At 35.6% G+C, this 18708-nt stretch overlaps 1 protein-coding gene across 1 annotated transcript in view; it reads right to left on the reverse strand.

Moving 5' to 3' along the window:
* ANO3 (anoctamin 3) overlaps positions 1 to 13835 on the reverse strand; it is a 400310-nt gene extending 386475 nt beyond the window's left edge. The window contains exon 1 of the mRNA XM_064575888.1: positions 13682 to 13835. Coding sequence (XP_064431958.1) covers positions 13682 to 13835 — 154 coding nt within the window. The remainder of the gene's footprint in view (positions 1 to 13681) is intronic.
* Positions 13836 to 18708: the final 4873 nt, after the last annotated feature.

The following is an 18708-nucleotide window of genomic DNA, read 5'->3' on the forward strand; positions in this document are numbered from 1 at the left end:
CCAGGTGGGTTGAGTGAGATGACATGGGGACAGAGTGTACAGAACATAATGTGATATTTGTGGGGGATAAGGAGTCTCATGTGGATGAGGATTAAAATGGTGGCCAAGTCAAGACCCATGAGGATGTACATTAGAAAGCCTAAGACTGAAAGAATGACCCTACCTACTGCTAGGCATTCATGGATGAGAACTGAACAAGGGATGCCACTGAGGTCTGGGATATCAGGGAGAATAAGGTTGATACCAGCTGTGCTCACACAATAGATACATTCATGGGTATGTATCAAAATACATTGTACATATACTACAAAACTGTATTTTGTATATATGTGTATATGGTACATTGTATATATGGTTATTCAGTAAGTATTAATGTAATAAATGAATATCCTGTCTAACACTAGGAGCAGACACCATGTTTTACTCTCCTTTTAATTAATTCCTAATATTTTTTTTTCTTAAGATTTATTTATTTGAGAGAGAGAGAGTGATAGAGAGAATGTGGGGGGAGGGGAAGAGGAAAGGGAGAGAGATAATCTCAAGCAGACTACCTGCTGAGCCCAGAGCCCAATGTGGGACTTGATCTCAAGATCCTGAGATGACCTCAGCCAAAATCAAGAGTTGGACACTTAACCGACTGAGCTACCCAGCTGCCCCTAATTCCTAACCTTGTACAATGTCTTACATTTTATTTTTTATTTTTAATTTTTTAAATTTTTAAATTTTAAATTTTTATTTTTTTTACATTGCTGACCCATAGATAATAAACAAGGTATACCTTTGAACTTCCACTAATTCTACTTATTCTCCTCACCATTTGTCTGTGATAAAATGTCCCTTTTAATTCAAATTTAAAAGTATCTGTATATGTATTTTATTGAGCTAACAGAACTTTACTTTTTAACAATTCATCATTTAAAGGATGACTATAATAAGGATATGAGATAAATTGTTGAGAATAGTTTCATTTGGCTTCCAAGGCAAAACAAGACAAAAAAATGACCAAGCTCTCAGTGGTTATTGTGTTTTCACCAGAAATTATGAAATATGTAGCATTTATATGTATCAGGTGATTTTCAAAATTCATGCTCTTGGATCTGCTACAGAACTCACCACTTCTTTACATGCTTTTACATACACTGTGACCTTGGCAATAGAGCCTAGATTCTGAAATTTGGCTGGTGAGAGCCAAATATTAAGTGAAAAAGAAGAACTATGAGACACTGAATTATACTTAACTACTGTGGTATCAGAAAAGAATTCTGAAGAAAACATCAGCAGGGCAGAGAGAGGGAAACAATAATTTCTTCAGTGGTAATTTAAACCAACAAATAATGAGATCAGGATTCTTACATTACCAGAGATGTTTAGACCAATACCCCCAGATCTTTATCTTTTTGAAATTAATAAATCACTTTCAAGAAAGTTTGATCTAAAAATCATGTGGTTGCAAACATTAATTAGAAAACTCACAGTGATACGTGTATTTGTAGAACGCTTTGATTTTCAGATTCATTACCTCCAGTCTTCAGAGCAACTCATATGAATGGCCCAGCAATTTTTGAGTTGAGAAGCCACAAGGGAGTAATACAGTAGGCAGAATGCTGGAAGTGGGAAATGAGGAGACATCTCATATCCATTAAATATGTATTCCTGTCCCCGCACAAGTCATTGTTTTCATACATTTTCTCAATCCCATAGTCAATTCTGTAAAGTGGGAATCCCACCAAGAATAGGCAGTGATATGAAGTAACTTTCACAAGCTCTATAATCTATGTTTGAGTCATAGCCAGAGGTGTCCTATGGCAAAGCCCAGCCATCCTTTTTTAGAAGTTAGAAGACACATGAGGGCCTGACAACACAAGATAGAGAAAATTACAGATTGACCTCTATATCTAATTATCTATGTAATATTAGGCAAGCTACTCATCATGCTTTCTTGGCCTCACTGTCACACTCTCACATAAGAGAAGCTTGTGAATCTAGCTCTTCCCATCTATGAGTTTAGTCAAGTTAATCTAGATAATACATGATTGTCTCTAATATCTCTGCCTCCTTGTTTAGTGCACTATTCAATGTTCAGATAAGGCATCTCACTTCTAATGGCTAGGTAATCTTTTAAAGATGAACACAGAGAAGACTTTCCTCTGCCTATTTTATGTAGAGTGGGAACAAAATACAGAAGTTTAATTTCCAGAACACACAAAAAAATTTCCCTTTCCCAAGTCTCAATGAAGTAAAATAAAATTCTCAACTGCTTTAGAAAACCCACGACACCCTGAGAAGAGAACATTGTTTCAGGATGTCAGTGCTAAAACTAACACAGCCTCACAGGATCCAGGACAAACCACTGGCCTCATCAAATGCACTGAGCACCCTCTGGCATCATGGAACATCATTGACCAAGTAGCCAACTGAAACCAGGGTTCTCATGCAACCAACACCTGTTTTCTTTCCAGTGCCTCACAAACTTTCCCCTAGAAATGTCTCTCTTGTTAGAGAAAAGTGAGTGCTCACACACATCTCTAAGCTAACAAGAATTTTCTTTGAAGTCTGGCATTTTATTATAAAAATTAATTTAGGTATTTATTCTACTTCCTACCAAACCCTCCTTTATTTTAATATTAAACATTAATGGGATAACTTAGCAAATAAAATAAATGCTCCTGAAGTTTGTGACCTTTATTCTCTGCCTAGTCATGTATTCCAGGATGTGAACAACTGTACTTGAATTTGAGCAGCTCAGTTTGCTCTTTGTAGATTATGCAATTTGCCCCATATGGACTGTAATCCCCAGAACATGGTCAATCACCACATTCTGGAATACCATTATGATATATAATCTATCCTATATTATATATTTAGAATAACAGCATTTCCTAGATACTTACTAGTTACAGGCATTATGTTAAATGTTTTTTTGTTGTTGTTGTTGTTGTTTCATTTAATATTCTTAACTACTCTGTGAGGTAGAGATTTGTACACCTTTATTATATATCAGGAAATAGAAACATACAGAGATTCACTGAATTTTCTGATTGACAGAAATCCCACAACTAAGAAGTATCAGCACGACCTCTGAACTCCAATTTGACTAGGGTCTAAGCAATTACCTCTCTATTGTTGTTTATGCAGAATAATGATTTTAATTTACATAAAGATACTGGATTATTTTACAGGGTCTATTCTTAGGTAGATGACTCCTTCTATAGCAACCAGTCAGTGTTCAGTTAAAATGTGTAGCTCAAAAAATTATAAAAATAAATGCCATAGACTTTTGGATTAACTTACAGAAAGTAGAATGTGAGAGTATTAAATCTAAGATTATATTTGTAAGTCTACATATTTTCTCCTCACAAATTAGAGCAACAACTTTCTGTATAGAATTTTCAGAGAACATAAACAAGTATATTTAGCTTTTGAGAACTCAAATTATAGACCAGGAAAAAGCAAAGGACAAGCAAAATGAAAGCTGAAACTTGAGAATGTGAAAATAAGATACAAACTTGGGAAATGTAGGTAGTTCATTGGTCATCTAAAAATAAGCAAAACACCATTCTCAATAATAGGATCCACCACAGCTGACTCAAGGGACAAGCAATGGTTTTTCCAACATTCTTGAGCATGTCATATAGCGCAACGAGCTTTGAAAAAGCCCAACAGGGATGGTGAGACCATACATAGCCATAGGAAGCCAGGGGATCAGAAGGAATTGATGAATTTCCCCAGTGTGCAAATTTATATTAAGCTGTAAAGCAATCAGAAATTATGGCGACTTGCAGAACTTGCTGGACCCTCCTGACAGAGCCTTATTTTTTTTTTTTAAGTAAATGCCTATAAAATTAAATCAGAGACTCTTTGAAAGACGTTCAGAGAGTGTACTCTGTAAGCCCCCTGTTTTTCAACTGAGGAAACAGGTCTGGAGTGGCTTTGTCTGGCTGGATCCACCCACCGCCTATTCTTGGCCAGTGTGTCTCTTGTGAAGTTCTTTCTACTCCAGAGTAGAAGTTCAGCAGTGACTCAGGAAGAAACCAATCATGGCAGAGGGTTGGGATAGACGAGTATTGCTGTGTCTTTTTCCTGTTTACTCAGTGATTTTCAGTGTACTCTGGGGTCAGAGCAGAGGTGAAAGCTTTGTAGTCTCAGCAGAAGCAACATGACTCTGAAGTCAGTAGCAGCTATTTCTCTCTTTTCATGCTGATAATCAGCATGTTCTATGATATTTTCCCCTGAAAACTTAGCCTAAGGCCTTATCAAGCTGATACAATGATTTCTAGACTCTAGAATGTATTGTACTTTTGCGGAGAAGAATGCTTGCAAGTTAAGTACATTTTCTATAACTGGTTATAAATTAGCAGTAGCACACCTGATTTTACACTTTAAGACGAGAACCCACCCACTATTTTATAGAGAGTCCTTTGTCAACTGCTTCCCACAAAGAGCTTTATGAATAAAGATTGCGGCTATATTTCACCATGCCAACCTGAGAATCTCATCATAAACATTTCACTGCCATCCTTGATTTTCTGTATGAAGTGTTGTATAAGCTAAGGTACTAAGGCCTATTCCAAAAAACAGAGTAACATTTGTTCATCTGCTATCAGGAAGACACGATACCGGGATACCTTTGAGGAGAAATATCTGTATATTTACATCTATCTCGATCTTTATCCAGTTTAGTGAACTCCACCAGGTATTATGCAGTATGCAATGGCCACAGAAAGGCCACTTTTTAATTTGTCATTTTGAATGATCATAGATGTACTCAATTCCTAGTAGAATATTTTCTTTTTTTAAATTTTTTTTTAAAGATTTTATTTATTTATTTGACAGAGAGAGACAGCGAGAGAGGGAACACAAGCAGGGGGAGTGGGAGAGGGAGAAGCACGCTTCCCGCCGAGCAGGGAGCCCGATGCGGGACTCGATTCCAGGACCCTGAGATCATGACCTGAGCGGAAGGCAGATGCTTAATGACTGAGCCACCCAGGCGCCCCCCTAGTAGAATATTTTCAGCAGGCATTTAAAAAATGATGGTTGTTGGGGTTATTTCATTTTACAACATCACATTAGCATTAACTTTTCATTTTACCATGGCAGCCAAAGTATGCATATTATATGAACTTAGATTGTTCTTCTTAAGACAGAATGAGTTGAAGGCTCCTAGGCAGAGCCATTAAGAGATCAGAGTTGCATTAAAAATTTCCACAAAGGAAGTGAAGGTTTTTATCAATTGGCCCATCTTTGTAAAGTCATATTAGAAATAAGCAATTCAGCTCCTCAGTTCATAGAGCTCTCTGCTGGTCCCTCCTTAAGGGAATTGAAGAGAAGTACAAGATATCTTTTATCCTGTGGGAGTTTATTCTCTGTTTGATAAAATTGCACTGAAAGCTGAAAGCTACACCCAATATCTAACAGCAAAACATTTAAATACAAGATTAAATGCAGAAAATAAACATTTAACATTGATAGCAATGCCACAGAAATGGCTATTCTGGGCATCCAATACAGGAAAAACTAGATGTTTTATATAAAGAATAAGAGAGAGGGCTCTTTGGAAGAGTTTGATCTGAATTTATCTGAGGGTAATATGCAAATGTAAGAAAAATAGGAAAACACTCTGTCACATATGTCAATGGATTAACAGCCTTAGTAGAAAAGCATGTTGACAAAGGAGCTATAGTTGGCTGTAGATTACTATGATCAGAAATTATCTGGAACAAGTGCCATAATATAGGGATCATTGTAGGGGCCCTTGCTGATCAACCTATCATGACCCTTAACCAAAGCATTTTTATTTCTTTTTTTTTTTAAGATTTTGTTTATTTATTTGACAGAGAGAGACACAGTGAGAGAGGTAACACAAGCAGGGGGAGTGGGAGAGGGAGAAGCAGGCTTCCCGCGGAGCAGGGAGCCCGATGTGGGACTCCATCCCAGGACCCTGGGATCATGACCTGAGCCGAAGGCAGACGCTTAACCGACTGAGCCACCTGGGCGTCCCAACCAAAGCATTTTAAAACTTTAGTGTGTATGGACATAATGAGGTATTTCTAAAATCTAGATTCCTAGATTGTATCCACAGAGTTTACATGTAAAGAATCTGGGATGGGAACCTAGAATCCCCATGTATCACAAGTATCCTGGTGATTCTAAGGCAAATGCTCCATGGACTATACTTAGGCTTTGGAAACCACCCTGCTAAAGCACGATTTCCCAGCTGATTCCTGTCCTGAATGAGACTGACAGAATGAAATAGTTACCTATTTCAATCACATATTTTTTTTCATAACTAGATTTAGAGAGTGCAGTTAGAGCACGCATTGGACCATCCAGATACTTGACATTTCTTAGAAAGTGGCAGAGACCTGGGCACGGAGTAGACAGCTAATAAATATAAATAGTTGATGATGGTAGCATTATAACTATCGTTAGTCAATGTGGCAAATGGTCTTAGTTCTATGCATCTCAAAAAGTTAGGACCACTGGGGCACTTGGGTGCTCAGATGGTTAAGTGTCTGCCTTCAGGGTCCTGGGATCGAGTCCCACATCGGGCTCCCTGTTCAGTGGGGAGCCTGCTTCTCCCTCTCCCTCTGCCATTCCCTCCACTGGTGCTCTCTGGCTCTATCTCTCTGTCAAATAAATAAATAAATAAAATCTTTATAAAAAAAAAGTTAGGACCTCTAACTCCTAACTAAGCAAAAATCCTTTTACACAGTGGCCTTTTACTTTTTGGTCAGAGACGGTCTTCTGGGCTGCAATTAGCTGCATGCTCACCCTCTATCCCAAGGTCATAGAACAGAATCTATTCTTTGGATCTCCTTGAATATCCTTAGAAACCATGCTCTTCAATTCCTGAGACAAAGAAACAACCAGTGCAAAGCCCACTTCATAAAGCCCCAAATCACCCATGATGATGAAGATTTTCTTTTTTATGCTGACCTTAGCACAGCTGGAATTTCTGCAGAGTGGTTAGTCATTTCTAGGTTCCAAGACCTATCCAGAAAGATAAATATAGTCAAATTCTCAGAGAATGCAGTGACTGAATGTGTGCATGTGTTGTGATCATGTGGTTTTATGGGGATATATAATGTTTATAAATGTTTATATTTATTCCTCTGGCCACTAGTGGATAGTGTAATACTTTTTTTAAAAATATGGTATTTGTTTGAGATCATATGAGACCTTAAATTCTGATATTCTTAGGAAAGAGTTAATTGTCTTATGACAAGTTATACTTCAGCAGAGTAGATTTATTTTTATCTGGTATCAGAGAGCCATGATACTAAGAAATCTTTGAGGAAGATATTTATTTTAGTGTAAAATGCAATGGACAGAACATCATGAGACCCAACTTCTTATCTTCATTTTTGGTTACAGCTAACTGTGTTGACTCCAGGTAAATCATTTCAAGTTAATCTTCAGCTGTAAATTAAAGACAATAAAAAGGGTTCTTACTTGGCTCAAAATATTGTTATCAATCTATAATACACCAGCACCTTGCTAAGATTTGAGATTTTCTTTAAAAATAAAAGAATTTAGAGAAGGAAACAAGTCATTTATGGAAATAACTTAAGAGCAATTTTTAAATATAGCAACCATGGGTCAACTTCTAGCATTTAATGATAATTGCTCAAAAGTTAGGGTTGGCTTACTAGGAACTATTTATTTTTTTTGTCTCTTTGTTTTTGGGTTTTTTTTGTTTGTTTGTTTTTTGTTTTAATTATTATTATGTACAGCCACTCCGGAAAACAGTATGGAGGTTCCTCAAGATGTTAAACATAGAGCTACCCTGTGACCCAGCAATTGCACTACTAGGTATCTACCCCAAGGATACAGATGTAGTGAAAAGAAGGGGCACATGCACTCCAATGTTCATAGCAGCAATGTCCACAATAGACAAACTGTGGAAGGAGCCGAGATGTCCTTCAGATGATGAATGGATAAAGAAGATGTGGTCCATATATACAATGGAATATTACTCAGCCATCAGAAAGGATGAATACCCACCATTTGCATCGACATGGATGGATCTGGAGGGGATTATGCTAAGTGAAGTAAGTCAAGCAGAGAAAGACAATTATCATATGGTTTCATTCATATGTGGAACATAAGCAGTAGCACAGAGGACCATAGGGGAAGGGAGGGAAATCTGAAGGGGGAGAAATCAGAGAGGGAGAGGAACCATGAGAGACTATGGACCCCGAGAAACAAACAGAGTTTCAGAGGGCAGCGAGGTGGGGGAGGGGGTAAGAGGGTGATGAATATTAAGGAGGAACTATTTAAATTCAATACATTTTCTAATATAGATAGGAAAAGATGATTTATACTATTAAACCATCCTGAAAATGATTCACCCAATACACAGGATACATTCAAAATTAACATAGTATTTAAATCAGTATTTAAAATCAACTATATATATATATAGTATATAGTATATACTAGTACATAGTATAATGTACTATAGTAATAGTACATTACTATACTGTAAATAGTCTTACATAGATTATTAGGTTATTTTAAGTATCTTTTCTTTTAAAGATTTCAATTCAACCATTCTGAATTGAAAATAGCAAGTTGGTGTGTAAATTAGTGACCTACATATCTATATTTGAAATATGATGGACAATTATAATAATATTTGACTTCTTCATGCTTCAAAACATTAGGAGAGTAAAATGAGACTAGGATTCAAGTATTTGGTATTGTCAACAAAACAGTAAATGCTGTTTTTGTCATCTTCCTTATTGTCATAGCAGCAGGGTAAGTAGTAAGGTTGGTACTTGCACTTGTACTAGTGTAGTGGCAATAACATCTGGAATTGGAGGAAGTCTGGGTCCACGCGGGTTTATTACTTACTAAAATTTCACTGTAAAATATCACTAACATGCAGTTTCTTCATTTATAAAAATGGCAGTAATAAAACGATTTGATCTTCAGAGTGGTTGTGAAAGTCAAAGGCAAAAGAACTCCATAAATTATGAAATTCTTTGCATAAGTTGATTTGCATTATTACTGTTATAAGTTATATGTAAACAGAGGCTTTGTCTTTACCCTTCTTTATATTCTGGTCTTTATCTAGCTTAATGATGTGCATTGGAAATGCTCTAAATCTAATTATTTTCATTAAGCTTTTTTATAGCTGTTGGTGGTCTTTAAAATCAACTAATTTATTCTAGACATTTTACAGATTAGAAAAATCACCCAGGAGGGATGTTAAAACCTCACCCCAAGTGACACTGCCTGCTGGTGACTGAACAGAACCTTATCTTGACTTTATTTATTAGAGTTCTCCAATTACTTCACTAGCATTACATAATTCATTTCTTTTTTTTTTTTTAAGATTTTATTTATTTATTTGACAGAGACAGAGACAGCGAGAGCAGGAACACAAGCAGGGGGAGTGGGAGAGGGAGAAGCAGGCCTCCCTTGGAGCAGGGAGCCCGATGCGGGACTCGATCCCAGGACTCTGGGATCATGACCTGAGCCGAAGACAGACGCTTAACGACTGAGCCACCCAGGCGCCCCATAATTCATTTCTTTAACACCAAATATCCAAAGCAGGTCTTTCAGGATATTAGGAAATGTTCTATGTAAAAGGGTTCTAGGGCCTAATAAATATACAAAATTTTAGATTAAATGAAGTTAACAAATTTTTAAAAAGTTGAATCACGGGGCACCTGGGTGGCTCAGTCACTAAGTGTTTGCCTTCGGCGAGGTCATGATCCCAGGGTCCTGGGATCGAGCCCCGCATCGGGCTCCCTGCTCGGCGGGGAGCCTGCTTCTCCCTCTCCCACTCCACCTGCTTGTGTTCCCTCTCTTACTGTGTCTCTCTGTCAAATAAATCAATAAAATCTTAAAAAAAAAAAGTTGAATCACATACATTCTCGAATATGTTATACTGTGTTGTGATGGAAGTTATATTACCCATTTAACAAGGATAAAAAATATGTATATTTTTACATATGTGTATAGATATATAAAACATATGTAAACATACGTATGTACGTGTGTGTATATATACGCATATAGAACATTCACAGTACTGCTTTATATATAGGAAATGATGTATATGTGCTTATCATTAACATCACAAAGGTGATAATGATGATCATGATGATGAAATGCTCATAACCTTAAAAGACATTTAAAGCACATTCTAGAATCCAGGAATGATATTTATATTCTCATTACTGATTACTGATGAAATACACTTCTGAAACATAAAGAAGCATCTTTCTCCCATGGAACTGTTTTTAATCATAATTTCCACACAGTGTTGAGAAAAAAAAAAGAAAAGAATACTAAGTTTAGAGGCAGAAAACAGACTAAGAGCTCCTCAACTTGCCTCTGTCTTTGCCACCACCCTCCCCACTGACACACACTTATTAGATATATGTGTGCATTGTAGGTCCAATTACATTATTTCTCTGGCCTTTGAAATCTCTTATTTAATAAAGTTCAAGATAAATGAACTCTATCTCATAGTAGTCTTGTGAGAACTATTCAGATTATGTAGGTATGAATACTCTTCAAGTTATCATATAAGTGAAATGTGTAAACACTGTTTTTGCTGACAGTGGAACACATTTCTTTTTAGACATATCTGCTCAACTTTCTATGGACTAACATTCCCCTGTTATATTTTATTTTCCCATGCTAGGGATATGTGCATATGTATGTTAAAAACATACTGCCACACCACTGAGATTAAAAGGACAGAACTCTTTCCCTGCTTCTACTATTATCTCATTTTCATTTTCCTATAGACACCCCAAGAACTAACTCTCAGTCATATATATTCAATGAATAAATATGTATATATTTATATGTTTTTATTTTTTCAATTACTATATTTTAAATGAATACAACTTGACTCTCTTGAATATAGGGTGAAAAGATCTAGCATTTTACAAAGTAGATTCTAAGATGCTCAATGCTCCATAAAAGTTTCATTTTTTTTTAAAGATTTTATTTATTTGACAGAGAGAGACACAGCGAGAGGGGGAACACAAGCAGGGGGAGTAGGAGAGGGAGAAGCAGGCTTCCCACTGAGCAGAGAGCCTGATGCGGGGCTAGATCCCAGAATCCTGGGATCATGACCTGAGCGGAAGGCAGATGCTTAACGACTGAGCCACCTAGGAGCCCCTACATAAAAATTTTAAATGAAGGACAAATTCCACATTGGTACTATCCTGTATGATGGTATCATCAAGCAAAAAATTGTGTGGTAATTTCCACATAGTATTTTGGCAGATAAAATGCATGTATAACTTGACCTAAACAAGTACTCCCTATGGCAGGAAATAAATTAAAAGATAAACTTCAGTTTACTATTTAGTCACTCAATTAACCATATTTATGACATATGCATTATGCACAGGCAAAAACAATTTTGAAAAGGCAATTACCTTCAAGAAACATCATCTGATAGAAGAGGAGCCATGGACATTTGTATTTATAACAACAACAAAAACCTAGAATGTGAACGTTTTCATATATAGGACAAATTTTTGTGGAAGTTAGAGACAGGAAATATTCCTTTATATAAAGAGTTAACCATAGGCATTTGGGAAGAAGATGATATATTTTTGTTCTCAGTGAGATCTTAATAAACAGAGGAAGGAGAAATATTTAATAGAAATTATTTTGAAAAAAATAACGTGAACAGTAATTGGAAAGTATAAATCATTCTTGTAGGATATAGGTAGGTTATATGAAACTAGGAAAGTTCTGGGGGAAAAAAAGACTTAGATCCTAAAGCACCAGGTTTAAAACAAGGTCACACAGACCTAAAAATTGCAAACAAAGGTGGGAATAGGTCAGACTTGTGCTTAGTTAAGGATTGCGTGGCTGTCAATGTACAAGAGGCCTGTTTTGGAAAACCTGAAGGTGAGGTCAGGTAGAAGACTATACAGGTGCATGAACCAGGGAAATGAAGAGGGCCAATCTTTCAGTCTCTCAGCCAGGCAATCAATGAGTCAAGATACAAAGAATCTTTTATTGCCAGGCACCCTATTGAGTAGGCGCCATAGTGGTGGACAAAGAGGTAAAGAAGACCTATATTAAACTAATATGCATAGAAATAAACATGTACTTTATATTGCAATAAATGCTAAGGAATGTCTGAGATGACTCAGGGGATATTGACAAAAATGAGAATGTAAGAAGGAGGAGGCATTTTTAGGGGGTTTAGCTTATTTGTGTTGAATTTGAAGCACTGCCAAGGATATTGAGGTGAAAGTGTCTTCCAGGCACTGGGGAAGAGTTCATACCTAAGCTACAGATATGTAATGTCAGCTTCATAAAGACAGCAGTTGAATTTATTGGAATAAATGTGCTAACTGGAACAGAGATGACTAGGAGACACAAAAGTGGTGAAAAGAACATGGGTATTTAAACCATGGTTAAACTGGTACATACTTTATCTATAAAACCTCATTTTCCTAAGTCTACTGTATTGTACTGTTCATTTGTAACAAAACAAAAAAAAAACACTGATTTTTCCATTTATGAAATTATAGGTTCAATACCCAGTAAGACTTTCCATTTAAGAAAGAGAAATAATAGTACGGATGAAAGAAAATTTAAAAAGTTGTTACATCTCCTGATTATAGAACTGCCCATACTATAAAACAAGTCATATAATACAAGAGTCTATGAACAATACATCAGCGATTGGTTGGGAGTCACATAAAACTTCTTTTCAAACACCTCAAAATAAATAAATATGCCAAGTTTTCTTAGAACAATCCTCTGGTTGCAAATGGAATTTGTTATTTCTACAAGTTCTTTTTCATTGGACAAAGATTAATGTCCTGTAACATCCAGAGCTATGAAGACTTTGCTTAACTTTTACTTTTCTCATTGCCCTGTCTTTTTTATGAGGAAAGATAAACAACTAACTCATAAGGGAATTTTACTTTAGAATAATATTTAAAATATTTATTTATTATACATATTTTCTACAAAGCACAACTAATCCATTATTGACTTCTCATAGCTGTTCACTGTAAACCAAACCCACGGAATTTTTTAATGTATGCAGACTATTAATGTATAGCATTGTTTCCTCAAAACTGCAATGCTAAAATGAAAACTGTTGGATGCTGGATAAATAAGTACCACCCACAGATATCAAAAAATAAAATTTTCACATTGAATTCTGTCAACACTGTCAGCTCATATAGAATCTAAATTAGGTCATAAAATAATATAAGCAAAAGGAATGTTCTCTTATTCTTAATGAGAAGGTAAAGAGCACATATTAACCTTCATATAATTATATAAAAGGAAACAGAAATAAAAAAGATGAATGAAAGATGGCAGGACTTTTTCTGCAGCTTATGGATACAATCCCTGATTTCATCAATCATCCCAAACAAAGCTAAAACTTGATAGGCTTGAATGTTCAGAAAAACAAAATCTACTTCACTATTAACATTTTTCTTAAATGTGTTCCTTAGATTTGTTTTCTGGCGTTTCACTCTATTGGGAGAATGCTCTGTGCTTTTTGTAGAAATTTATTTATATATTTTGAGGAAAAACAACTGAATAAACTAAAATTGACATCAGTTTTACCACCACAAAGTAGGTGACATCAAAATTTATTTGTTACATATCTGACATTAAAGAAAATACAGATGTAAGATACACAAAAATATCAATCTAAAGTTTAGCTTACCAGTGGGGACAGAATTGGAGTGCTGAAGTTCCAATTGACTAGAATCATCAGAGAGTTCAGTCAAACAGGTTAAAGTAAATTCTGGGTTGGAAGCATGCTCATGTCTGAAGCCTTCAGGAGAAAGATAATCCAGCTCAAACTTCACAGTTGACATGGCAAAATTCTTAAAGAACTATGTAAGTCAAAGTTCACACTGTTGAAGTTTTAAAAATCATAGGAGACAGAAAAAAAAATCACTGTATTATAATCAGTGGTAACTTCAGGCTTTCCGGTGATAATGCTCACTTGGAAATCCAAAAGAAATAAAACATGCAGAGCTGACTCTCTAAGTTTTCTGTATTCATGCCTTTTCTAGGCAATTGACTTCAACAGGATGGATGGATTTTAGAGTTGTTTTTCTTGACGATATCTTGCTGCCTTAAAATGACAGCAGTACTAAACCCATCTCAGAGAGGCTGCAGTGAAAAGTAAAATGGGCTAAGTGAAGACATAGGCACGCCTGCAGAGATGCTTTTAGTAACTTGGTATTGGAAGTTCTCATTCACATTTCTGTATACAAAAGATCAGCTGGGTGGGGCTAAGGACTGTAAGAGAATGAAACTTTTTTCCACTGGGCAGCTCATCAAGGAATGTTTTAATTTGGAAGGAAATTAATCCTAAATGATATTTCCAGGGTCAGGGTTGTGAGACTATAGTCCTGATGCTTATTGAAAGATGACTATGATTGTGGAGATTAAAAGGTAAATTAAACTATAAATCTTCTGCACAACAAAGAAACAATCAACAAAATGAAAAGACAGGCAACCTACAGAATGGAATAAAATATTTGCACATCATTTATCTAATATCTAAATATCCAAAAAAAATATGAGACTCCTACAATTCGGTAGTAGTAGTAGTAGTAGTAATAATAGTAATTCAATTTCTAAAAATGAGCGAACAACTTTTTTGTCTTCCAAAGAAAACATACAAATGGCCAATAGGTACATGAAAAGGAACTCAACATCACTAATTATCGGGGAAATGCAAATCAAAGCCAAAATGAAGTATCACCTCATACCTATTAGAAAAGCTATCATCAAAAAGACAAGAAATAACAACTGTTGGCAAAGATGTGGAGAAAAGGGGGCCCTTATGCAACAGTGATGGGAGTGTAAATTAGTACAGCCACTATGGAAAACATTATGGAGATTCTTCAAAGAATTAAAAAAAAAAAAAAAAAAACAACTACCATATGATCCAGCATTCTCACTTCTGGGTATACATACAAATGAAATAAAATCACTGTCTCAAAGAGATATCTGCACCCTTTGTTCACTGCAGTACTCAAGGCATGGACTATTTAAGTGTCTGCTGACAGATGAATGATAAAGAATGATAAAGAAAAATACAGTGGGATATTTTCAGCCATAAAAAAAAGAAATCCTACTATTTGTGACAAAATGGAGTGAACTTGAAGCAGCTATGCTAAATGAGATAAAAAATGAGATAAAATGAGATTGTCAAAGGAAAGACAAATGCTGCATGATCTCACTTATATGTGGAATCTAGAAAAGCCATACTTGGGGAAACAGAGTTAGACTGGTGTTTGCTAGGAGCTGGGGGGTGGGAGTAATGGGAGATGTTGGTCAAAGGGTATAAACTTCCAGTTATAAGGTGGGTAAGATCTAGGAGCATATGTAATGTATGACATGGTGACTATAAATAACAATACTGTATTACATACTTGACAGTTGCTAGGAGAATAGATTTTCAATGTTCTCACCACCAAAACAACAACAACAACAACAACAACAACAGCAAACAAACTGTGAGGTGAAATACATATTAATGGACCTTGTTGTGGTAATCATTATGAAATATCTGCATATATCAAATGATCACATTATATACCTTCAATTTACACAATGTTATATGCAATTATATCTCAATGAAGTTTAGGGGAAAGGTGTATTTAAGAAATGGTGGTCAAATAAAATACACAGCTTGAGAAACACAAAAGATTGATTTCATAATAGTAGGTCATCAGTGGAGGAGCAAATGCTAAAAAGACAGGGATTGAGGAGGCTGACACTGTTGTACTATTTAAGAGGTAAAACATCTGATCTCTCTGAGTAGCTGGGCAAAAGATTATGTTGGTCACCTTAGAAAATTTAATTTAAGGGGCGCCTGGGTGGCTGAGTCTGTTAAGCATCCGACTTTTGATTTCGGCTCACGTCATGATCTCTGGGTGGTGAGATTGAGCCCTGCTTTGGACTTCACACTGGGCATGGAGCCTGCTTAAGATTCTCTCTGTCTCTGTCCCCCTCTGCCCCTCGCCCCCACCAAGCGCACGCACATACACACACACACACATTCTCTCTCTCTCTCTCGCTCGCTCGCTCACTCTCTCTTAAAAAAGAAAAGGAAATTTAATTTAAGATCTTGCTCTTACTCATCTTCTGTACTTGAGTGCATCATGATGATCATGAGGAGGTACCCATTGACATATTGTCAAAATATAATTTAGCAAAAGCCATTATTCAATTTAGGGAGTCAAACTAGATTAAGTTCAGATTAGTTCTTTGATGGCCTTTTTAAATCCATTATTTATTCACTACTTTATTTCTTTGCTCAAGTGAGTATTTATTGACTCTGTATTAGGTATTAACTTAGACACAAGAATGTTAAGACAGGTTCAATGGAAAAGATGTGGGCCAGATCTGCTCTCAGTGGGAAAGAGAGTTGTAATTGACTGGGATTTTAGTTACAACTATAGTATGAGTTATGGCAATAGATGTGCTACACATGAAGAATGGCATGTTTGAAGTAATTTTACTTTCTTTATCCAGCACTCTTTGAGAGAGTAAAATATATTTAAGAGGTTTGTAAATTCATTGTTGTTACAATATAAAAAGTATTCTGGACAAAAAGTGGCATGTCTTACTTATCATTAGTTATTATAACTGAACAAACAAGGAAAGAAAATTGTCTCTCTGCTCTGCATGCCTTTATAAACTAGTGCTCATGGCTCAGGAATGACTGTCATTCCAACATCATGGACAACAAACAAAATGCTATTTAAGCCTAGTCTACTACCATTCTGGAACAGGCCTGAAAAATCTGACTAACATGGCAAACATGGCCAAGTTTCACTGGTAATTATGTGACATTTTACTTACATAAGAAGGTAAAAGCAGAATCAAAATTATAAATAATAATTCTGCAAAATTCTATCATTGCTTAAAATAAGTATTAAAGTATCAGTACATATTTGGAATACCTGACAAAGTGCTTTCATAGTAATATAGATTCTTTCATAGTAATATAGATTCATAGTAATATAGATTCTTGTCTCGCTACCACCTATGGATTCTTAACGTCTGTGTTAAAGCTTCTAGAAAAGATACACATTGGTCAGTAGTGAGAAAATGAGTGAGGAAAAGACAGTTGGTAGGAAAAAGAAAAGCAAATACAAGGAAATGAATAAAGGGTAAAAAAGTGTATATACAATTTAAAGAAAAAAAGTAGGATCTAGAATCATGAAAGATGGGCTTTACAATTCTCAACTGAAATATCTGTCATGGTGTTTGGTAGGGGGTACCTTCTGAGAGTCTAAAATGGTTTAATTTGAGTTGCTCATGGGTGTTTTAACTACTAGATAATTTCTACCCTCTTTACCTCCCATAAATTTGACCAAATCCTCAAGCGTTCCCTCTTTCAAGCAATGATTTAAAGGGTATGGTTACTTGGAAATGTGATTTGGCCTGAGAGTTGCAGTTAAATCACCAGATAAATGATTTTCAGTAAGACCATGAGGGAATGATATCTGATGTCACAGGAGAGTCTCACTGTCTCTAGCGGTGGGCCTTAGTTTTTGAGCATGAGAACATCTTGGAACTAAAAGAGAATACTTACATATATACAGTTATCCAACCCTCTGTATTCATACTATTGTATTCTGAGTATCAATATCTGATATAATCATATAAAACTACTTGAAATTCACTAGCATTTAAATACGTTATTAATTACATCTATATACCTTTTTAAATTTGTTTATGTATGTGTGAAAAATGTTACTGATTTGCTCTAAGATAATTGTAAATATGTGGGTAGATTTATAAATCCCATACCATCATTTGATATGGCTCATATACCCATAAACTAGAAATTACTATTCTCCAATATATAAAAAATAAGATTTTACTGCTTTGTGTAATAGAGATAAGCAAACTCTGTCAACAAACTCACTTCATTGTTCTTTTCCACTAGTAACCTAGATACAAACATCTCCTGATGCCTCCAGAAATGTTGGTAATAAAGACCTTTTAGTTAATGTGGATACTCAAGAATCAGACAGCTCAGCAGTTCTCTATTCCTGAGCCTTTGGTCAAAACATTTTAACTTCCACCAGCCTGTGCCGACTTCAAGTATTTTTTTCTTTTTTTCTTTTAAGTCAATAAGTACTTTATTCCCTCTCCCTGGTTTTATTGAGATATTATGTGCATATAACATTGTATGAGATAGAAGTACTACCTTAATTTTATTGTAGACTTCAAGTTTTTAATGAAGTGTTTTCTATGACATCTTAGCTAACACTTTTATCTAGAACAGTTTTCTATAAGTCTTAGAAAATATCCATGTAAACCTTTAACTCATATCATCTTCCTAATACCCAGAACATGTCCTCCTTTTTTTTTTTTTTTCATCCTTTGAGAGTACAAACAGGAGATGGCAGGAAATGCCACACAGAAAACTTACTCTTTTTGATTGGTCCAGCTGCAGATATTTTTTTCTCGATCTGGATCAGTTTATCTCTGTTACTATAGTAACCACTCCACTTGCTAGCAGCTGTAGTAAATTCAGGTCTCTAGTCCTTCATTCATTTCAAAACGTAGGCTATATTTACAAACCTTTCTTATTCTCAGCTATGCTTGATTTTGGTATAATCTGTCTTGGGTTCTCTTAGCAGGCCAAACTAGATTTTATTTTGAAAATGTTTAAATTTATTGTGGATAATTGTAATTTTAATTGCATCATAAAAA

This window comes from Mirounga angustirostris, unplaced genomic scaffold (genome assembly GCF_029215605.1).
Source record: "Mirounga angustirostris isolate CCGP_5_RB_7025 unplaced genomic scaffold, mMirAng1.0.hap1 SCAF_13, whole genome shotgun sequence".
NCBI classification, from domain to species: Eukaryota; Metazoa; Chordata; class Mammalia; order Carnivora; family Phocidae; genus Mirounga; species Mirounga angustirostris.